Source organism: Neltuma alba, unplaced genomic scaffold (assembly GCF_004799145.2).
Source record: "Neltuma alba isolate B1F8T4 unplaced genomic scaffold, ASM479914v2 tig00012454_pilon, whole genome shotgun sequence".
NCBI classification, from domain to species: domain Eukaryota; kingdom Viridiplantae; phylum Streptophyta; class Magnoliopsida; order Fabales; family Fabaceae; genus Neltuma; species Neltuma alba.
Genome location: NW_021636933.1, coordinates 243,729 through 266,779, shown reverse-complemented (window position 1 = coordinate 266,779; position 23,051 = coordinate 243,729). Strand labels below are relative to the sequence as shown.

Below are 23,051 nucleotides of genomic sequence, written 5' to 3'. Positions count from 1 at the left end.
CTTTTCTTTCAGTACCAACACATTTCCATTCATTAATACATTCGAGTCTCATATTCATTTAAGCTGGAACCCATTCTTATTTTCAGAAGACAAAAATCCCATTCTTATTATAAATAATTAATTTTCCCTATTACCAATAAAACAGAGAATTCATGAAACGACAATTAGTACATAAAGCAGAGGCTCATCTTGACCCTTTCTTTGTGTTACTGAGTTTTCCTTTTTTGATCAGTTCTCAGGAGCTTCTTGGGTGGTTCAAAATTAGGAAGAGAAATCATCGCTCTTTGTTTCAGTGATGCTGTTGAAGCATGAGAAGACTTGAACTGCACATTCTCCATGTTTGTTTCCTTGTAGAAATAAACTCCACACTTAACTACGGATGTACCCGGTGAGTCAGTCATAGGTTGTATTTCCACGTCATTCCAATCAGACCCTATAAAGTTGTTGAGGCGCTTTCTCTCTTCTTCCCTGAACTGGAAAAATCCGCCTAAAAATGACAAATTACCCAGTCTAGTATGAATAAACAGTTTATGATCGCAATGGTATTTTTTTAATGCACCAACATCATGTTTCGTTATTTGGAGACCATTGATAAAAATGGGGAAGTCCTGTTTCCTACTCATGTTCGCTTTCCCCGCAAGCTCAAATGCAAGAAGAAAAGAAGGAAAATTCCCACGAACGCGAAAAGACAACGTGCCTCCTTCACTCCAACAGTGGAACCAATCAGGAAATGTTGTTACCGCCGGCAGACTCATCCTCAACATAATTAACTCCTTTTTGGCCTGATTTACCAGAACAGCAGACAGATCAAATGCGTTCTCAGATTTTAAATATGAGACTGTGCTAAAATGTTCTCAAGAAATTCATCACTTCCATGCATTTAGGTCCTGTTTGGTACAAGACATTGAAAATGAGGGATAATGATTGAGATTGGGATTGAAACAATATGTTAAGAGTGTTCAGTGTGAGTAATTGCTTATTACCTGAGATTGGATAAATCCATCTATGTGGCATTGGGAAATATCATGAGGGAAGGTGGTATTGCCCAATCTCACCTACATACGATTGCCTACTCCTATGTAATAAAAAATTACTTACACTAAATACTTTTTAATAGTTTTTCTGAATTCCAATCCCAATCCTTACCCTTGTTTTGTATTAAACAGTACCTTAAAGTTCACCCATAGTTTTATGGATCATTATCTTGCATAGGTAAAGTGTTTGGTTGGTGGGACTGACTTTATTTGGTTGACGTTTGAAATGGCAAAAGAAAGAGAGAATAGATCCAAAAGAACGAGAAAAACCTGAGAATATAAGTTGTCCAATGATTCTGCAGTTAATGATGTGCAATTCCGTGCTTCTATCATATACGATTTTGATGGCAACTCTGGTATGTCTCTTAGCCTCTTGCAATCATTCACTGCTAGCCTCCATAGATTCGTACACTCCTTAATGCATTTAGGGAGAGAGACGAAATCATTCCTTGATAGATCTAACTGTCCCAAGTTTCGAAAATTATTCAGAATTAGGTGAAGATCTTCATCCAACAGCCCCAAATCCTCGAGACTCAAACTCTTCATATAACAGCTGCTGATAATTGGTTGGATATCTTGCATTAACTTCATCCAATACTTTCTGCCGTAATAAGGATGAGGGCTATCTAAACCAAACGTCTCAAGATTTGGCAACATGAATAAGCTGGTTGGAAGTTCTCTAAGACCATAGCAGCTGCGCATAAATAACTCTTGAAGACCTGAGAGATTCCCAATTGAAGGTGGGAGCTCCTTAATAGCAGTGCCCTCTATTGAAATGAAGTCTAGTGCATCCATCTTTCCCACTACATGTGGGAAGTGCTCAAGACTCGTGCATCCTTCAAGAAAAAGCGTTTTTAGTGATGCCATCTTGATTTCACGCGGAAAAATGGAAAGTTTGGTGCATCCTCTAAAGTCTACTTTGATCAGCTTAGAGAGGGATCCCAACGAATCATGAACTTTTATCAGATTGTCACAGTATCGTAAATCCAGTCTTCGTAAACATTGACATTGAGACATATCAGGTAATTCAGTTATGAATTCACAAAATGAAAAATCCAATTGTGTCACATGGCTGGTAAAAATCTGCAAAATAAATGCAATACTATTTAATTAGATTGTCCAAATTACTAAAATTATGCAAATCCATATGGATCGAATGGTTGGAAACCAGACAGTTCAAATTTTATTTTAATTTTTTCATACTCATATATTCCCATGCATTCAACATTTAATTATAGATCTTTTCACACCACTGCACCTCGAAATTTTTATAGCGAGTGTTAGAAATTTGTTTTACTTGATACATTTTTTAACAGCAATGTTTCAAGGGCCATAATGGATTGTTAATAATTCACAAAATATTGTGAAATGCGCTTCATAATTATTATTCACAAATGAAAAATTAAAACATATATGCTTTCAAAATATACATGACATTTATAGGTTTCTGGAATATACATATATGAGGAAATTATAAAACAAAATAAACTATTCAATTTTATAACAACTATGTGAGACTTGCTTAAACCAGAATCATACGGAGCATGACTATATGAAAATTTACAGCTGAAGAAATTTGGCAGGCCAGCAAGAAAAAGAGAAAGAAATTTGACTGAAAAATAATATAAAGAATTATTTTAAAAAGTACCTTTAATGGCCCTTTTAGTCTAAAAGGACTTTTAGTTAGCTTCAAACACATTAGTTCCGACGGAGAAAAATCTCTTGGCAAAGTTGTAGAAGGATATCCCTCCCATTCAAGCCATCTTAAACTGTTGGGAAGATAGGCAGGGGCGGTTGAAAATTGGACATTTCGAACAACAAGAATTCTAAGATTATTCATCTTCTCAAATGCCATACCACTCCACTTTACTTTCTTTTGATGAGGAGGATCAAGCATTATTCCTTCATTATTATTGCATCCCTACAATGCAGGTGAAAAAAAAAACAACATTAATAGATCTCACCATATGTTTTTGGGGGGAGGGGGTTGTATCACAATAAGATTCATGGTTTAGATTCTTACTAAATTTTCACGTAATACTTTAAGAACATCTTCGTAATACCATAGCCTGCTACGCTTTTCAGGATTTAATGGTGCCTCTTGTCTTACGATCTCTCTTCCCATTTGTCGTATTAGATCATGCATGATAATATAATCACCAGCAGCAGCTAAAGTTATCAAAGATTTATCAACAAGAACTTCAAGACAAAACCTATCACCAAAATCGCAGGCTTGTATGCTTTCTTTAATAGATCCCAACACCTCCTTATTAGTAAAACGAGCAATATCTTTAATAGATCCCAACATCTCCTTATCCGTAAAACAAGCAATATCCAGGAAAATACGCTTAGCACCAGCTTGTAAGCAATCATAGCTTATCTTTAGGATATCATGAATTGTTCTTTCCTGGATCCCCTCATATTGTTCCAATATAGAACTCCATTCCTCTAAGTTTTTATTTGCCAAATTGGAGCCTATTACTCTTAATGCTAAAGGAAGGCCCTGTGCATAACTTATCACACAACTAAACATTTCTTGATAGGTTTTCGGAGGTTGGTTCATATGGAAGGCATACCAACAAAAGAGCTCACAAGAGTCATACTCATTCAGCTTGATCATTTCATATGTTTTTTCAACATTACGTGCAATTAGCACTTGCTTATTTCTTGTTGTTATAATGACTCTGCTTTCACAGCCAAACCAATCACACTGCCCTGCAAGTTGTTCTAACTGTTCAGCCTCATCAACATCATCAAGGACCAATAGAACCTTCTTCTTAGAAAGCCTATGTTTTATTCTTGATATTCCTTTATCAACACTCCCAATCTTCATAATCTTCTCCTCAAGAATCTCTGATAGAAGTTTCTGTTGTAGACAAACTATGCCTTGGTATTTTTTTGATGCTTCTTTGACATCAGACAAAAAGCATGCACCCTCAAATTGGTAGAATATTGAATTATATACGGATTTTGCAAGGGTCGTTTTGCCAATTCCGCCAATCCCATGGATCCCCAACATACAAACTCTCTCATCGGATTGATTTAAAAGTGAAATCACTTCTTCCACACGACGCTCGAGTCCAACCGTGTACCCAATGCTATGTAAGTGTTTGGGAGGCAGCACAGCACATGCATCTTTAACAATCCTCTCTATAAACCCAATTTCGTATCTACAAAAATGCAAATTCTCTTGTATTACAAAGATGGTTCATGCAAAAAAAAAAAATGTTTGTCGTTCTTTTGTTTTGTTTTTTATCATATATTTTTGAGTAAAATATAATAACTGCCCATCTATTTTACCTAGCTAAATTACAAAAACCTCCTTTCTACTTTGAAAATAATTATAAACCTCCATTAAAATTAAAATGTATATTACACAAACCTCTCTTAGCTTGTATATTTGAATTTCATTTTTAATCCATTCAACTGTTAGCTAACCATTAAGTATGACTTTTAATTTTTTATTTGGACCAAAATACCCCTCATTGATATAAAAGTTATTTAAACATTCATATTTATCAAAAAAAATAATTTTGATACAAGAAAAAATAATTTTCATACATGTATTTTCAAAATTTGTAATATATAATAAAATTAATTAATTTTGATTATATTGTAAAATTTTATAATTTTATTTTTTCATCACATATATTGAAACTTGTTTATTAGGTTTCTTTTAAATGGCTAAAACATATATTAAATACATATTTTTTATCATATAATATAAATCATCTAAGCTTGAGAGATTATAGGAATCATTTAAATTCATGATTTAAAAATTTTAAATAAAAATTTTGTTAGAAACATTTGTAACTTATTTAGTCAATTATATATTTATTTAAAGAATTAATAAAATTTCTATTCAAGATTTTCCTGGCTAGATTAGCTAAGTTACTTAATTTTCTATGGCAATATGATAAGAACATTAAAAAATTAAAAAATAAAATTAAGGAAAAAGAAATTATAGAGAAAACTGAAGAGAGGGACCTAAAAAAAACCAATATTTATTCAAAAGGATCTTAAAAATTATAATTATTTAGAGGGACCAAATATCAAAATATAAGTCTAAGAATACTAAACTGTCCCTAACTAAATCCCTAAATTTTCTCTAATCACATCTCACATGTATTCTATGTTTTGGGGATCAACTACTATAATACACATTATATTTCATAATTTAACGATACTGGATCAAAAGTAAAAATTTATCACTTTCACCTAAATCAACAGTTAAACAGAAAAATCAGCTCCACAGGTTGGTATTTTATATTTCACCAAAAAAATTAGTTTCATATCATTTTTGAGGTAGACATAAGGTGAAATCCAAAAAACATAAAAATCAAATTGATTAGCGATACTCATAAAATTTTTTATGGTTTTAATTTTTTTCTCCCTAATCATTTTTCATAATTTTGTTTTTTTATCTGGATATGTCACTTAAGGTAAATCATAATAAAAATAGAAGTTATTAAAATTAAGAAAATGGAAATTTTCAGATATAAAAATAACTCTGAATAATATTATATATCTAAGAATTTAATATCTTAAGAAACTAAAATTAATAAGAATTTAAGAAAATATTTATAAACTGTTCAATTGTATTTATTAAATAAATTAAAATATGTTTATTGACATTTAAATATATTTATAAAAATATATATAGCAATAATTTATTAAAAAATAAAGAAAGAAATATTTAAAGAAAGAGGAAAGTCCAATTAAAAGCCGCACGAGGGCAAAAATGAAAATTAACTATTGCTAGCATTATTCATGTTGACGAATAATTTCGTTTAATTGTTTGTTTAGTTATATAAAATAGTTTTTATTACCAATAAATATTTTTTATTTGATTTGACTTTTTTTTCCAAATATTGATGAGAACAAACTATAAAGAATTTTAGTATAAATTAAAAAGATTATAAAAAATATATTAAATTGACGTATGATAAGAGGAAATGTAGGAATCTAATTAGAGATAATTTGTTATTTTTAAATTTATATTTTACTATTTGGTCCCTGTAAACAATCATAATTTTTAAGATCCTTCCCGATAAATATTATTTTTTTGGGCCTTCTTTCTAATTTTCCCAAAATTTTAAATTCTACAGAACTTTTAAACCAAAACTTAGGGATTTAGTACTATGAAAGGTAAATTAGTAAATAAAATATTTTAATATAAAATTTGATTTAAAAATTATTTTTTAGAATATTCTTAATAGATTTAGCAGTTTGGACTTAATTGTATTTATGTTTTTAAAATAAAGAGGAGGTCTGCGTAATTAGACCAAAATACAAAGTAGGTCAGAGTATTTTACTCTATATTTTTATATACATGATCTCCATTAAGGCATAAAGAAAAATAAATCTAAGAATAAAACTAGAACAAAATTAAAATATTAAATATTAATATTGAATAAAAAATTTTAGTCAATTTGAAATATAAAGTCTATATCAAGCCACACAAAACATTCTTCAGATTCCACACAATATATAAGAAAACATTTTGAATTTGTTCATAATCCTAATTAGTGACACATAGTGTGTATATATATCTAATATAAAAACACTAAATAGCTACTACAAACAATGGAACTCAATCGTCAGATTTCGTGCAATGGATAGATCTGTACTGTAATGACGAATTATGAGTAAGAAATCGATTGGGAACTTAAATATAGAAATTTATGCGTCTACATGTTCCATTCTTAAGAACAAAATCACGCAAAAATAACGTGGAAGGATAACTTTTCATCGCCGAATTTTATGGATCCAGTTATGACATTAGCAATGACTATTTTTTTTTAATTTTATTATTTCGTTAAGAAACATTAATAAAATTTTACAGCTGAAAGCTTTATCAACAATTGTTTTAAAAAAACCCCTTAAATTATAAATTATTTTCGGGACCAAAAATTTTTTTTAAATATTCACGGAAAAAAAATTAAGACCCCAGGTTTAGTAGATCAATCATTAGGTAAGAGCAATAGTGACCAGTCAAAATTTCAAACATCTCCAACATTATTTTGTTATATCATGAGCAACCAGTAATACCGGTGATAAAGAATTCTAAAATTTCATCAGCAGCAAATTAAGAATAGAATAATCAAACATACCCATCTTCAAAAAGCCAGGCCTTTGACAAAGAAGCTGCTTCAGACAAAGCAGACTTCCATTTCTGCACTTTCTCTGGGTGATCTCTGAATGTATCTTCATGAGCAGCCATGGCTGCTTCAAAGCTGTCTTTTTGATACTGAACAGCCATTGGATCCACCTTGTAAAAGATAGGCATAACCAGCTGGTTCTTCTCATTCTTACACCACATGATGTGCGCTAGTTCATCAAGGCACCATGTAGACGTAGCGTAGTTGCTGGAGAAGACAATAATGGAAATCCTCGATCTCTCAATGGCTTTAAGAAGCGCAGGTACGATCCGTTCGCCTTTGCCGAGCTTCTTGTCGTCAATGAAGGCGTTGATTCCCTTACGCCGCAAAGCATCGTAGAGAGGCACAGTGAAGGAGTGGCGAGTATCTTCGCCTCTGAAACTCAGAAAAACATCAAATCTGTATTTGGGTTGGCCGGTGAAGCTATGGGATGAAACTTGAATAGCCATGGCTCCAATAATCTGTGGATGCTTGCAAGGTATGGGGATTTGACTGCTCTAACGAGGCGGAGAAATTTATACAAAAGTGGTGAATCGGCAAAAAGCATAACACCGCGTTTGATCCTCCATTAACAAATTTCTCCGAAAGTTGGAATTTGGAAAGTGTAGTCAGAGTGGATTATTAAAGCGGAGGAAGAAAGCGTGACGGTTTTCTTTTTCTAATGCCTCCAAAAAACAAGTCGAGGATCATCATTATTTTCTTTAATCTTTTTATGAAAGTTATTTTTTATGTATCAGGACACAATACAGAATGAAATTTAACCCAAAAAAAAAAAGGCAAATAAGAAATGGACTGTTGCAGCATAAAATATATAGGATTTTTACATTATGTATAATTACAATGCTCCCCCTTTGAAAGTAAAGTTCATGTCATTAGCCAACAAAAAGAAGAATACAAGTTTGAATCCTGAGAAGCGCACTTATTAGGAGGATTTTAACCTTAACGTTCTCCCGGCCTGACATAGATTAGTCTCAAATCTAAAGTGACTTAGGTCTCCCTATCTTAGTTATATTAATGCTTAAATTTGAGTTAGCAGAATGTTATACCAAAAATAAAGTTATATATATGCATGTGTATAAATATATTTATATACTACCTCTGTTGCTTAATATAAGATCTAGTTAAAATGCTTTTTTTTTTAAAGATGTCCCTATTCTTCCAATATCTATTATTATCTCCACTATATAAAACTATTAAATTGTGTAAAAATATGAAAGAAAATGTTTTACTCATATGAAATTTGTGAGTGATACGAGCTCTTGTTACTCAACCAAGTGTTTAGAGGTTTGAATCCTCACTATTATACGTGTATGACCTGGCCAATTTACTCAGGATAAGTCTACTTTTTTACCCGTCAGCACACAAGAGTGATCATAGTGATTACCTTCCGCCGGTGAAGTGTGCTTTTCACACATCTCACCGGACAAAAAAAATACTATCTCAGGCCTTAATTATAAGACTTTATTTATAGTTTATAAACGAGGTCTTATAATTAGGATAAGAGATAGTATAAAGGATAAGAAGAGAAGTGTTTTTTATGGGCTTTCACTTTGGATCATTTGTGTTCATAACAATCATATATTCCCATGCATTGAACCAGAAAATATAAATCAACTACTCTGTGTCACACCATCTAATAATGTAATCATCTTTTCTTTTTTTTTTTATTTGGTTTGCAATAATTGCATCAAGCTTCAACATTTAATTATTACAAAAAAAAGCGATAAAGCAGAAAAAGGAAAAGACGACCTTGGCCATTTGCGCGAGCGTGCTAATTCGCAGCAAGCACCGTCTTCATTTCCATCAAACTTTGGTGATCCATGACCCCTTGCCTTTAATCTGTACTCAAAAGTGGAATGGCGCATATTCATGGAATGAATTTTTTTTTTTTTTAATGTCCATGGGAAGTAGTAATGAATAAAATATACTTCATCCGACCCTTAATATAGGAGATAAATAATTAATTCATGAATATTAAGAAAGTTAAAGTTAGTTATTTATAATAAATATGTATTGATTTACTGAAATACCCTCCTTAGTCATACACATTATTGGGATTACTAAATTTAAGGAAAAATTCTACAAAAAAACTGAAAATTACAAAATTTACAGTAAGAAATTCCTACAAAAAGGTGTTATTATTTACAAGTTTACTGTTGTGAAAACCTACTAAAGTATTGGAACCAAACTTGATTTGAAATTTAATAATTTCAAACTTCTTTTTGTGATTATTTTTTTAAAATGCATACTGAAAATCGAACCATATTTTAGTAAATAAAATATAATTTGTTCATTCCTTAATATATGATATAGATAACTAATTCACAAATCAATGTTAAAAAAATTAGTTAAGTTAATCATTTATAACAAATGTGTGTTGATTTATCAAAATACCCTCCATAATTATGCACACTGAAATTGCCTTTTTATCAATATTGATATTTTGAAAAAAAATTATAAATATAAAAGGCAAAATAAATTGATATATTAAATTTATTATCAAAGTATACCATCTATCTATCTAATCTCTATACTAAGGATTGGAGGGAGTAAAACATAAGTGCCTCCTAGCATTTGATTGCGGATAGAGCCTTTTAATACCAAAATAGACATTGCAATGTCCTATTTGAGCGTCAGGAAGGCGCGGCACATCATATAAAATCACCGTGAAGTCTTTCTTGAACATTTTAGGACTTTTTAATTAAAACCTTGGCGAGGAATTTTCTGTTCAAAAGTGAGTAAGCGGAGAGAATGAGTCTTTTAATGCTGTTTCTTTTTATGTATTTATATATTTATTTAGAGTGAGTGGGGGGGCATCATGCGTGGTCTTGCGTCCTTGGAAGTCAAATAAGCCAGTTTTTAATGTTAACTTTTTTTCTCTTCCAGTAATCCTTATGTCTATTAAAGTTTACCCAAAAAAATGCCCTGCTTTTTATGCGGTAGACGGTTTTTATTATATATCATATATATTAAATATAAATAAAGTTAAAATATTAATAGTGTGGTTACCATTTTCTTTTTTATGATGACGAATCTTGTATGTGTTTCTAAAAAAAGAGTTTGTCTATTTTTTGAGGCCTGAAAGGGGTCTGAAAATGCATAAAAGCTCTTGAATTGAAATCACAAAATAGATGTACCTCTAGTTTTTCCGGAATAGTAGGGTATGTTAAACAGATTTAATATTTTTCTTAACTTTAATAAAATATATTGAAGATAATTTATAAATCAGAACATCCAGCTCAACAGAAAGAGAAAGTGAAAACAGAAAAGGTGCACAAGTTTCTCGAAGGGGTCAAGAAAATTTTCACAGAAAAGGAATATCTCGACAAACTCTGCCTTGACACCGACAGGAAAGCAATCCCCCGACTCTTCGTTTTTCGCTTTTCATTTCAACCATAAGATTGTAATTGAAACGATCCAAATTTTATATGTTATAAAACTAAGAATAAATTATTTTTTTAAAAAAATAAAATTAAGTTATTAAATTTTGGCTATGATAATTTAAAAAAATAATAACAATCTTTTATAAAATGATTTTACATAATATGAAATCTATTCAAATTGCAATTTGAAAAGTAGTTGAGATAATAAGTGGAGGAAAATATTTTTTTTTAAAAAAAGGACGGGGGAAGACCCCTTTCCCAACACCTACGGCCTAATCATTATTTATTCTAATCTAGCTCTCCCAATTTCCACGTCTTCTTCCTCGCACGCGAGCTTCTCCTGACTCCCTTTTGTTTTTTCATGAGAAGAATTAAAGCCAACCACTACACATACATTTTACTTTCTGGAAATGCACCCAACCCCCGCGCTGTTTGCCATTATTATTATTATTATTATTATTTTTTTTTTGGTTTTAAATTTTTGTCGGATATGATTAGCTGAGTCTTCGTCAACAGGGTTTGAATTTGATACGGTGACAGCGTAACTGACAATTATAAGTTCCATCTTTAACTTTTATTTCTCATTTTCATTAAACTTTCAATCCCCTAGATAAAATTATTTATGATGTAATAGTTCGTCGCAAAGTAAATTTGCGATGGATTATTTTGTTAATTTTCCTCCCTTTTTTTCGGCAGTTCCCTTCTATACCCTTTCTCTAGCCTCACCATTGCTGAATCCTCCTTGAAATATTTTCTGATACTTCTAGTTGGGAGGGATGAATAAATTGTTCTTAAAATGCTGATCTATCAAGATGTGTCAAAGTATGTAATTCAGATTTTAATTTTAGATTAAAGTGCAAATTCACTCCAACAAAACGCAATTGGAATTCCTAAGTATTTAAAGCCACAAATTCACTCCAACGAAACGCAATTGGAGAAGTAACCACTCATGCGTCTAGCATGATGATGGGATATGAAACCGCTCATCTAAGTCCTACATTGGGAAATCCATTAAAACACTGCTAAGCTTGGATGGAAAGTTGGTAATGGATTTAATACTCCTTTATAATATTGAACCACCATAGGTAGCCTACATAACCAGAACGGCCAACAGAATGCCAATATGTTCTTAGCCCTCACTGATAATAAGCTCCAGTGATGACTTGCGTTCATGAAACAGTTCAAACTGGTGATGTCTAAGCAGAAAAGTTCAACTCAGCAATCTATTGACTAGTACATTATTTTGTGGATAGATAAAGGGAAAAAAGGGAAAAGGAAGGATTCTGTGCAAAAAAGTTTGTAATGTGAAACAATTAATCTGACTAGATAATAGAAGGATTTCATGCGAAAAAGTTTTGGTCAATGGACAAGAAATGAATTAATGGTTTCTTTGAGAAAATAGAGAAATCCATATCCCAAATGGAAATCACCAGCATCCGTCTGACCATTACGCTAGCATTTAATTTGTTTAATCTTCAAAATAGCAACAGAAAACGAGTATACAAAAGGGATGACAAAACCTGAGACCATAGATGGCCTAATGACTCTGGAGTTAATGACGTACAGTACAATCCTCTGCCTCTATATTTTCCAATTTTGACGGCAACTCTGGTATGTCTCTAAGCCTCTTGCAGTTATTCAGCGCTAGTGTCTGCAGATTAGCACACTCTTTGATGCACGCAGGAAGGGAAACAAAATTGCTCCCTGAAAGAATTAACTTTTGAACATTCCAAAAACAATTTAAAGCTAGGTGAAGGTCTTCATCAGTTAGACAACAATTTTCGAGATTTAATGTCTCCAAGTTTGCACAGCTGATAACAGGTTGGCTCTCTTGCATTAATTTCATTAAAGATTTTCTGCTTGGAGGCTGAATACCACATAGATTAAGCCAACTAAGGTTTTGCAGTGTGAATAAGCTGCTTGGAAGCTCCCTGATACTTTTGTGGGAGCTTATAGCTAAAGATTCAAGTGTTGGAAGATTTCCGATGGAAGGTGGGAGTTCTTTAATAGCAGTGCCTTCTGCATAAATTGTCCTCAGTGCTTCCATCTTCCCCACTATACATGGGAAGTAGTCAACACTCCTGCAATAACTGACATGAAGCTTTTGAAGAGAAGCCATCTTGATTTCACGTGGAAAGCTTGTAAGACTGCTGCACACACTAAGATCTAATTCAATGAGCTTAGACAAAGATCCCACTGAACCGCGAACTGTGATGAGATTGCGACACCTTGTAAACAACAGTCTTCTTAAATTTTGAAATTGAGACATGCATATCAGGTACTTAGTTATGAATTTACAGTGTGAGAAATTCATATATGTCACACATTCAAACCTCTGCAAAACAAAAACTAAATTATTTAATTAACAGCAAAGTTTCTCATAAAAAAATGACGTTATAGTTGTGCAGATCCATGAAATAGATTAGAGGTTTGCATATGATGTACAATGAATATGTAGAGAAGGAAAGTTGAAGTAGTTTATTCTTGAAGCAGTTATAAATTGGGGGGGGGGGGGGCAAAATACCTTGAATGGCTCTTCCAATCTAAAAAGACTACCAGGTAATTTGGTGTAAACTAGTTTCTTAGGCGAAAAGTCTGGTGGTAGGGTAGTAGAAGGATATCCTGCGCAGTCAAGCAATCTTAAACTACTCGGAAAATACTTTGGGTTGGTTGAAAATTGTGAATTCCGAACCACAAGAATCCTAAGATTACTCATCTTCTCAAAGGCCATACCACTCCACTCCACTTCTTGTTGAGGCAGATCAAGCATTATTTCTTTAATATTACTACTCCCCTATAATGGAAGTCCAAGGCATAACAGTTAGATATTGCAAAATCGCACAATAGATTTAATGCATATGACTATATGAAGAAAAGACAAGAATTAGATCCTTACTAGATTTTCACGCAATACTTTAAGAACATCTTTGTAATGCCATAATCTACTGCGTTTACAAGGATTTGACGGTGCCTCTTGCCTAACAATCTCTCTACCCATTTGTTGTGCTAAATCATGCATGCCCAAGTTACCGTTATCAGCAACAGTTATAAGAGACTTGTCAACGAGAACTTCAATATAAAACCTTGCACCAAAATCGTAAGCTGCTAGTTTTTCTTCAACAGATTCCAAATCCTCCTCTTTAAAGAAACAAGCAATATCTAGAAAAACACCCTTCGCACCATCTTGTAAGCAATCATAGCTTATCTTTAGTACGTCTAGAATTGTTCTTTCTGGGATCCTCTCATATTGTTCTAATATAGACCTCCATTCCTAAATTGGCGCCAATCACTCTTAAGGCCAAAGGAAGGCCCTTTGCATAACTCATCACACGTATGGACATTTTTTTCATGGCCTTTTGGAGGCTGGTTCAAATGGAATGCATGCCAACAAAAGAGTTCAAGAGCGTCATGATCATCTAGCCTCTTCATTTCATATGTTTTCTCAACATTACACAACTAGCAACTGTCTATTTCTTCTTGTTATAATGACCTTGCTTCCACAACCAAACCAATGACGCCCACCTGCTAGTTTTTCCAACCGTTCAACCTCATCAACATCATCAAGAACCAATAGGACTCTTTTGTGAGAGATCCGGTGTTTTATTCTAGATATTCCTTCATCAACACTGCCAAACTTTGTCTTCTTTTCCTCAAGAATCTCTGCTAATAATGTTTGCTGAAGATGAAAAATGCCCTGGTATTTCTTTGACGCTTCTCTAACATCAAACAAAAAACATGCGCCTTCAAATTGGTAGAAGATTGAATTATACAAAGCCTTCGCAAGGGTTGCTTTTCCAACTCCACCAGTTCCATAAATCCCCAACTTACAAATGCCATCATTAGAATGATCCAAAAGTGACATCATCATTTCTATGCGAGGCAATGCAAGCGTTTAGGAGGTAACATAGCAAATGCATCTTCAACAATCTTTTCAATAAACCCAGATCCATATCTACAAAAGTGTAGATTCTCTGGTTATTGTGGATATGATTGTTGCAAAATGCCATTTTCTATTCTTTTTCTCATTTATCATAACTCTTTCAAGTAAAATCTCGTTTAATTCTTCAAAGGTAACCTCAATCTCAATTAGCTCTTAATCTTTAAATCCGTTCACTATATAAAAGTATTTATATTTGAAATTAAAAAATTATGAGAAATATGCGACCATAATAATACTGCCTTTTAAGTAAATTAAAAAAGTCATCATCAAGGCCAAATATATAATATATAAAAAACAAGCAAAAAATAGAATATTTCACTCTTCTTGTACATGAGCCCCAAAAAAAAAAAGTTTTTCCTATATAGTGTTGTGTTACAAGTAGAATTAGAAGTAACATCAGGATTTGAACGTTACAAAATAAAATATAAGTAAAAAAATCAATAAAAATTTGCAGTTAAGATTTAAATTAAAAATCTTTATGTCAAAATATCTGAAACTTGAGCATTATTAAAGCCAAAATGTTGAAGCCCCAAGTTTACAGAGATCCAAGAATAATAGACGCCGATCAAAATTTCATAAATCTTCAAAAGCGTGTCATATCATCGGCAACCACTAGTTATTAAGCAAGAATTTGGATATTTCATTGGCAGAAGGCAATTAGAAACAACTATAAAGAAGCCCACCCATCTCCCAAAAGCCATGCTGATGGCAAACTAGCAGCTTCAGACAAAGCAGATCTCCATTTTCGCACTTTCTTTAAGTCATCTGTGAACCTATCTTCCAGAGCAGCCATGGCATCTCCAAAGCTGTTACTCTGATATTGAACATCCATCGGATTCACATTGTAAAATACGGGCATAACCAGTTGGTTCTTCTCCTTCTTACACCGAATGATGCGGGCGAGTTCATTGAGGCACCATGTGAAAGTTGCATAATTCCTAGAGAACACAATAATCGCGATTCTGGATTTCTCAATGGCCATAAGAAGCGTAGGTGAGATCCGCTCCCCTTTCCCAAGCTTCTTGTCGTCAATGAAGGCGTTGATTCCCTTCCGACGCAGAGCATCGTAGAGATGAACAGTGAAGGAGTGGCGAGTATCTTCGCCTCTGACACTGAGGAAAACGTCATATCTGTACTTGGATTTGCCGGCGAAGACAGCCGATGATGGTGCTGCCATTCGAATGGCCGTGGCTGCAACAATCACAGAATGCTAGCGATGTATTGGGATTTGAATACTCAAACCTGGAAGAGAAATTTACACAAAAACGATGAATCAGCAAAGGCAGAGCAAGCCTTTGATGGTTTCCGTTTTTTTGCTCAGGCAGGTGGGGAGAGCGTTTTTTTTTTTTTTGGGCCCCCCATGAGTGGAGGGATTGCAGCGTTGGATTTTCAGTTTGAAAAAAAATTGCCAACCTTGCAATTGCATCTTTGGAATTTTGTGTGATCTATTTAATTATCTGGGAAGTATTTAAAGTCATACCTACCGTTGGAATTCGAGTTTCCAGCGCGCCAGCAGGCGAGTTCATGAAATTGAAAAGAATTTTTTATGAAGCTTTCTACTCGGGTGCCAAAGAAAATAATTTAATTCACGTTATTTCTCTAATTTATTAATTAATTTATTAATTGACATACTATCTCTTGTTCTTAATATAAGAGTTAAATAAATAATTTAAATAAATTAAAAAAATTGGTTAAGCAAGTTAATTGTAACAAATATGTGTTGATTTCCTTAAACTATGCTATTTTCTATCTTTAATGGAAAACCTTTACAATCAATACGATAAGAATATTTTAGAGAAAAAGTTATAAATTTTAAAAAACAAAATGAATTAAGATCTTATATTTAAAATTAAATACAATCCTTCAATTAGCTTTTATATTAATAAGTGGAAGTAGTATAATCTTATGCTATAGTATAGAAATATTTCAAAGAAATCATGTCAATTTTGTTAGAATTGATTAATTTAGTTACCTTTGTTAATTAAGCAAGCATTATGTGATTGGAGGAATATTCATGATTGGATACTATTTTTTCTAAAAAATTATTTTTGCAGGTAGCGAAGGAAACTTGATTTTAGAATGAAAGGCAAGAAAAATTAGTTTTGGGCATGACCACCCCGGTTCACGCTCATTTTACTGCTAAGAAATGAGAACTAAGTTATTAAATATGTCTTAAATTGATAAAATATTTTAAATTTATTCTTATTAAAAAAATTTCTCTTTATATTTACAAATTATTCTCACATTTATTCTTTTCTCTTATTCCAACAAAAATTAAGAATAAAATTAAAAAATCGTCCCTTCAAATGACTTATATTTACTACTCCCTCCGTTCCTTATTATAAGAGACATTTGATGCTTATGACATTTTCTTATATATAAGAGACACTTAAAAGTTGTCTTTACTTTTTTGTATTGATTTTCTATTTTACTCATATTTATTGTCTCCAACTCACACTCTCTCCCCCTCCCATTTCTCTTTCTTTTAATAATTTAATTTCTCTCTCATGCTCTCTCTCCTTATTAATGAGAGCATTTTTGAAAAAAAATTATACTTTTTATACATTGATTGTTCTTAATTAATTTTAACTGTTTTTTGATCAATATAAGTCGGTTATTCATCTCTTATAATAAGGAACGGAAAGAGTACCAAATAATAAATAAAGGAGCGTTAAACACCAACAAGTGTTGGGGGAAGGAGTAATTAGCTGACATTCGATTTCCAAAGAACTAAAGTGCAATTATGCCTCTAATCTTTTCAATGATGCAATTTTGACTCTCTTTTTTTTTTTTTTGTACAATCTTACTCCGAAGATCAAGATTAAAATTGCATCTTAACCCATTCCCAAAAAACACACTTGCAGGTGGAAGAACCAACCTATGTGACGAGCTCTGTCTGGTGAAGAGTCACCCTATCTCATAATGTCTAGGAAGAGAAGAGGCGTGCAGAGGGAAGCTGAAGTTTTAGAAATTCAAGAAACAGTATTTACAAAAATTATAGAGAGCTAATAGTAAAGAAATCTCCAAAAATGCTTGCCCCTTGGATAGAGCGTCTTGTACCACGAACGAAAAACTTGGTGTCGTTTTCTTCTCCTACGATTCATACAAGGCAGACAAAATTAATAATAAGCCAAAACCTCGAAATAAATAAACGACAACTTGCAGAAGAAAATAGAGGCTCATTGGTCCCTTTCTTGGTGTTATCGAGTTTTCCTTTATCTGTAGCCTTAAAATGTCTCAAGAGCTTCTTCGCTGGTTCATTAAGAGGGGAACTTATGACTTTTCGTTTCAGTGAAGTTCTTGAAGCATTATTCATGAAAGCCCTGGGAGACACAAAACGAATATTCTCCATGCTTGTTTGCTGCTTATCAACATAAACTCCACTCTTAATTATGGAGATATTTGGCGAGTCACACATAACTTGTATATCCACATAATTCCAACCCAATTCTAGAAACTTACTAAGCTCCTCCAATTCTTCTTCATCAAAATAATTCTGGAGTAAATCAAATGAAATCACTTGACCTTGCTTACCAAAGAAAACCAACGCATCACATTCTCTACTTTGACCAAGAGCATAAGGAACATCGTGATTTGTCCATGACATTTTACGGTCATTAATTCTGATAAAAGCTTGGAAGGTGAGACGACTCCTTTTTGCCTTAGCTTTGCCCGATTCAATTGCAATGACAAGAGCAGGGAAATTTTTCCCACGAACACCAAGAGACAATGTGTCTCCTTCACAGCAGTAGTCGAACCAATCAGGAAATGTTGTTGCTGGCATAGTAAAGAAGGTTTTTGCCTGATTTATCGAAATACCAAACAGGAGAGGCTTTTTCAGATTCGAGAATATCATATAAAATAATGCTTGAAATTTATGTTATTCATAGATAAGACATAACAAGGGGTATCCGGCAAAAAAAAAATCAAGGGATAAAGTAACATTTGGCACCCTAATGTTGTTTTTGTGGTGCATCCTACACGTTTGATGTTATTTTCTAGTTGCATCCGATATCCTAATTTTATTTATGAATTAGGGTGTTAGATGCACCCAAAAAAAACAGGGATTAGTGTGCTGGAAACACACAAAAAAAAAAAAATTAAATAATAACATCAAGGTGCTAGATGCATCATAAATATGAGTTAGGTGTTAAATGCAACTTGAAAATAATATTAGGGTGTTGGATGCCGAAATATTATTAACCCACACTAATAAGCTCTAATTATGACATGATTTCTAGTGGTTCATACCTGCAAAAGCTTTAAAATCCAACATGACAAATGAATATTATCAAAATAAAGGAAAATCAGAAAAACCTGAAACCATAAACGGCTTATTGACTCGGTTGTTAATGCTGCGCAATTCTCTGCCTTTATGTGGCGCAACCCCGATGGCAACTCTGGTATGTCTCTTAGTCTCTTACAATTATTTATTTCAAGCATCATTAGATCATCGCACTCTTTAATGCACTCAGCAAGTGATGCAAAATGATTTCCTGATAGATCCAAGTCTTGCAGATTCTGAAAACATTTCAGAGTATGGTAAACATCTTCATCCAATAGGCCGCAGTTTCCGAGATCCAAGCACTCTAGGTTAGTGCAACTGACAAATGGTTGGCTCTCTTGCAGTAGTTTCTTCAAAGATTTTCTACCATGAGATCGAAGGCCTCCCAGCATAAGTAAGCTAAGATTTTGTAGCGTGAATAAGCTATTTGGAAGCTCTTTCATAGCGCTACCATCTGCAAAAATACTTCCAAGTGCATCCGTATTTCCAACTATATTTGGGAAGTAGTCAAGACTCTTGCAATCAGTAAGAACGAGCATCTCAAGAGATGGCATGTTGATTTCACTTGGAAAGCTTTTAAGTTGGGTACATTTACCAACGTCTAATTTGATTAGCTTGCAAAGAAATCCCACTGAATCATGAACTTTGATCAAATTGCGACATTCGCGAAAGCTTAATGTTTTTAAGTTTTGAAAATGAGACATATCAGGTACTTCTGTTATAAATTCACACCGCGAGAAATTCATATGTGTCACATATTCAAACTTCTGCAAAAGAAAACCAACATTATTTAATTAATAACAGTTGTCAAGAAATATATTATCTTTTGAACAGAATATTCTAGCCTCCCTTTGATTTGTCTAATCTTATTCGTACTGAATCTTTAACAAATCTCCTTTGGATCGTGAAATAGTTGATGATTCTATAGAAGATAATAAAAATTCAATGAGAGTTAAAAGTAATTTATTCTCGAATTCTTAGAAGAACATTATGGCTCAAGAAATTTGATCATCGAAAAAAGAGTGAATAAAGTACCTGGAATGGCGCTTCAAATCTGAAAAGACTTCTACATAACTTGAAGCAAACTAGTTTTGGAGGAGAAAAATCCGGCGGTAAAGTCATAGAAGGATATCCCTCCCAATCAAGCAATCTCAAACTGTTGGGGCGATACCTGGGACCGGTTAAAAAGTGGGTATTTCGAACAATGAGAATGCGAAGATTATCCATTTTCTCAAAGGCTAAACCATTCCACTTCACTTCTTCTTGTTCAGGTGGATCAAGTATTATTCCTTCAATATCATTTTCTCCCTACAACAAGTTCCAAAAAGTAATATAGTTAGATATTTGCCAAATTTGCATAGTTTATTGTATACAAGGAAATGGATAAATTTTCAGTGCTTACTAAATTTTTACGCAGCACATTAAGAACATCTTTGTAATACCATAACCTGCTACGTCTACCAGGATTTGAGGGTGCCTCTTGCTCAACAATCTTTTTACCCATTTGTTGTATTAGATCATGCATCAGCAAGAGACCATTATCAGCAATAGTTATCAAAGATTTATCAACAAGAACCTCAATATAAAACCTTGTCCCATAGTAACAAGCTCCTAGTATTTCTTCAACCAATTCCAATGTCTCCGTTTTAAAGAAACAAGCAATGTCCAAGAAAACACGCTTAGCATCATCTTGTAAGCAATCATAGCTTACTTTCAATATCTCATATATTGTTGTTCTTGAGATTTTATAATATTGTGTCAATGTATATCTCCATTCCTCTAAGTCTTTGTGTGCCAAATTGGAGCCTATCAACTTTAAAGCCAAAGGAAGGCCACGTACATAATGTGTAATACCAATGGACATACTTTTGTATACTTTTGGAGGTTGGCTCTTTCGAAATGCATGCCAACAAAAAAGCTCAAGAGAGTAACGCTCATTTAACTCCTTCATTTCATATGTCTTTGTAATATTGCATGCAATTAGTAATTGCTTGTTTCTTGTTGTTATAATGATCTTGCTTCCACCACCAAACCAATCACATCCTCCTGCAAGTTGTTCTAACTGTTCAACTTCTTCAACGTCATCAAGAACCAATAGAATCTTTTTGCGAGAGAGCCGATGTTTTATTTTTGATATTCCTTCGTCAACACTACAAAACTTAATCTTGTTTTCATCTAGAATTTCTGATAGTAGTGTTCGTTGAAGGCTAACAACACCTTGATATTTCTTTGATATTTCTCGAACATCAAACAAAAAACAAGCACCTTCAAAATTGTAGAAGATTGAATTATAGACAGCTTTTGCTAGGGTTGTTTTGCCAATCCCACCAATTCCATAAATTCCCAACATACAAACTCTATTTTCATCACTTTCATCCAAAAGTGACATCACTTCTTCTATACAAGGCTCAAGTCCGACGATGTAATCAACGTTATGGTAGCGCTTAGGAGGAGCCTAGCATATGCATCTTCAACGATACTTTCAATAAATCCATCTTGGTATCTACAAAAGGAAAAGTTAATTTGTTTACTATGAAGATAATTATCGCCACATATTATTCTGTTTTATATTTCTATGATCTTTTAGCTCTCTATGATTTTAATCCCTCCACTCTATATGTCTAATTTTTTTTAAATTATAAGTATTTGTTATTTGAATTATATCATTTAAGTAAATCTAAGAGTAATAATGCAAAAACAAAAAAGCCAAATTATAGAACTATTTAAACTTCTTTGCTGAGTTTATTTAAACTTCTAAATTGAAAATAAAAATTTTGAATATTAAACACAATTCATAATTATCATAGGTATCTTATTAACAACTTAATTCATAATTATCATATCTTATTCAATGTGTTTTATTTTTAAAATATTATATTTAATTATAAATTTACATAAAAAAATGAAACACATGATTAATGTGATAGGAGAATTTAACATAATAGATATACAAAATTTGACCTAAGTATATATTTTTTAAAATAAAATATCCCTATTCATAATAACTTTTCAAAAAAATAAAAATTGAAGATATATAATGATATTTCTATAGCAGTTGTCATTAAACAAATTGAACACAAGATATACCATAATATTTACATCGTAAACATATTACTTATATAACCACTTCTATATATATATATGATAAATGAAATTAATCATCACATCGGAATTAACAATCATACAGAATTCCTCTTACCAAAAAAAAAAAAAAAAAAACAATCATACAGAATTCCTTTCTATTAACTAACAATTTCCTACAAATTGTAATATTTTGATGCCTAAGAATACAAAGCTCTGCAAAGATGCTTAGACAAAGGAAAAACCATCTTTGTCTTCAACTGTGAATGAAAAATCTGGTGAGGTTTATTTTTCCTACAATAATACATGAAAGGCGAGAACATCAACAATAATCATAAACCACGAAATGACAGTTAATAAGAGGAAGTAGAGGCTCACCTTGTCCTCTTTCTCGTATTATTGATCTTTTCTTGGAACCTTCTTAGATGCTTGTTGGGTGGTTCGTTAGGATGAGAAGCTATGGCTCTTCGTTTCAGTGAAGTTCTTGAAGTTTTCATGGAAATCAGATCAGAAGACTTGAACTGTACATTCTCCATGTTCGTTTGTTGCTTATCGACATAAATACCACAGTTAATTATGGACACATCTGGTGAGTGACATGTGATTTCTATGTCCACATCATTCCATTTATCCAATCCCAAAAACCTATTAAACCCCTCCAACTCTTCTTCCCTAAAATGACGTAGCAGATCAAAGAAAAATACATGATGTGGATAAAATAAGGTAAATAAAACTTCGCCCTTTTTCCTTGCAGCACGATTATGTATCATCCACGGCATTTTATAACGACCATTGATGCTCATAAAAGCTTTCACTGAGTACACACGCCTTGTGTTTATTACTTTCCCCATCTCGTATGCAACAAGGACACGTGGGAAATTTCCCCGAACACGAAAAGACAATTTCCCTCCTTTACAGCAATAATCTAACCAGTCAGAAAATGTTGTTGCCGGCAGAAGCATTGCCACCATAAAGACCACTTCTTTTGCCTGGTTTAACAAAACATCAGCGACCAAAGGCATTTACTGATGTGAAAATAAAAAATAAGAGAATATATACGCACATAATGAGAGAATACTTTAGGTAATAAACGACGTGAATTAAAATCTTCAAATATTGGAGCAGTAAATTAGAATGCAGCAAGGTCAAAGAACGAATTAGGTCGCG

At 32.8% G+C, this 23,051-nt stretch overlaps 3 protein-coding genes across 3 annotated transcripts; all 3 read right to left on the bottom strand.

Annotated features, from left to right (window-relative positions):
- Positions 1-206: 206 nt before the first annotated feature.
- Positions 207-7,644, bottom strand: LOC114727237 (TMV resistance protein N-like). Its single transcript, XM_028913937.1, has 6 exons — positions 7,148-7,644; positions 3,076-4,204; positions 2,683-2,955; positions 1,305-2,117; positions 587-782; positions 207-487 (listed from the first exon to the last, which is right to left on the bottom strand). Exons 1-6 carry the CDS (start codon positions 7,642-7,644, stop codon positions 207-209), a joined length of 3,189 nt encoding a protein of 1,062 aa, XP_028769770.1.
- Positions 7,645-12,130: 4,486 nt separating this feature from the next.
- LOC114727236 (TMV resistance protein N-like) lies at positions 12,131-14,446 on the bottom strand. The gene is made up of 4 exons (XM_028913936.1): positions 14,101-14,446; positions 13,475-13,737; positions 13,103-13,372; positions 12,131-12,913 (listed from the first exon to the last, which is right to left on the bottom strand). Exons 1-4 carry the CDS (start codon positions 14,444-14,446, stop codon positions 12,131-12,133), a joined length of 1,662 nt encoding a protein of 553 aa, XP_028769769.1.
- A 739-nt stretch (positions 14,447-15,185) lies between these two features.
- Positions 15,186-21,201, bottom strand: LOC114727235 (TMV resistance protein N-like). Its single transcript, XM_028913935.1, has 5 exons — positions 20,206-21,201; positions 19,839-20,111; positions 18,836-19,570; positions 17,678-18,320; positions 15,186-15,709 (listed from the first exon to the last, which is right to left on the bottom strand). Exons 1-5 carry the CDS (start codon positions 21,190-21,192, stop codon positions 15,186-15,188), a joined length of 3,162 nt encoding a protein of 1,053 aa, XP_028769768.1. The 5' UTR covers positions 21,193-21,201.
- Between the last annotated feature and the right edge of the window lie 1,850 nt (positions 21,202-23,051).

Bases quoted from the DNA above. Each gene is read 5' to 3' on its own strand.
- LOC114727235 (XM_028913935.1), bottom strand. From the start codon at position 21,192: ATGTCACTTTTGGATGAAAGTGATGAAAATAGAGTTTGTATGTTGGGA. The intron at 20,112-20,205 runs GTAAGCACTGAA...AACTTGTTGTAG, and splicing joins ATGTGCTGCGTAAAAATTTA to GGAGAAAATGATATTGAAGG. The intron at 18,321-18,835 runs GTTTTTCTGATT...TCGATAAATCAG, and splicing joins TAAGCCGTTTATGGTTTCAG to GCAAAAACCTTCTTTACTAT.
- LOC114727236 (XM_028913936.1), bottom strand. From the start codon at position 14,446: ATGATGATGTCACTTTTGGATCATTCTAATGATGGCATTTGTAAGTTG. The intron at 13,738-14,100 runs GTGGGCGTCATT...GTGTTTTTCTAG, and splicing joins ACGGTTGGAAAAACTAGCAG to ATATTGCTTGTTTCTTTAAA. The intron at 12,914-13,102 runs GTATTTTGCCCC...TTTGTTTTGCAG, and splicing joins GATTGGAAGAGCCATTCAAG to AGGTTTGAATGTGTGACATA.
- LOC114727237 (XM_028913937.1), bottom strand. From the start codon at position 7,644: ATGGCTATTCAAGTTTCATCCCATAGCTTCACCGGCCAACCCAAATAC. The intron at 4,205-7,147 runs GTATGTTTGATT...GCATTTTTGTAG, and splicing joins GCCTGGCTTTTTGAAGATGG to ATACGAAATTGGGTTTATAG. The intron at 488-586 runs GTCTCCAAATAA...TGTCATTTTTAG, and splicing joins CTTCCCCATTTTTATCAATG to GCGGATTTTTCCAGTTCAGG.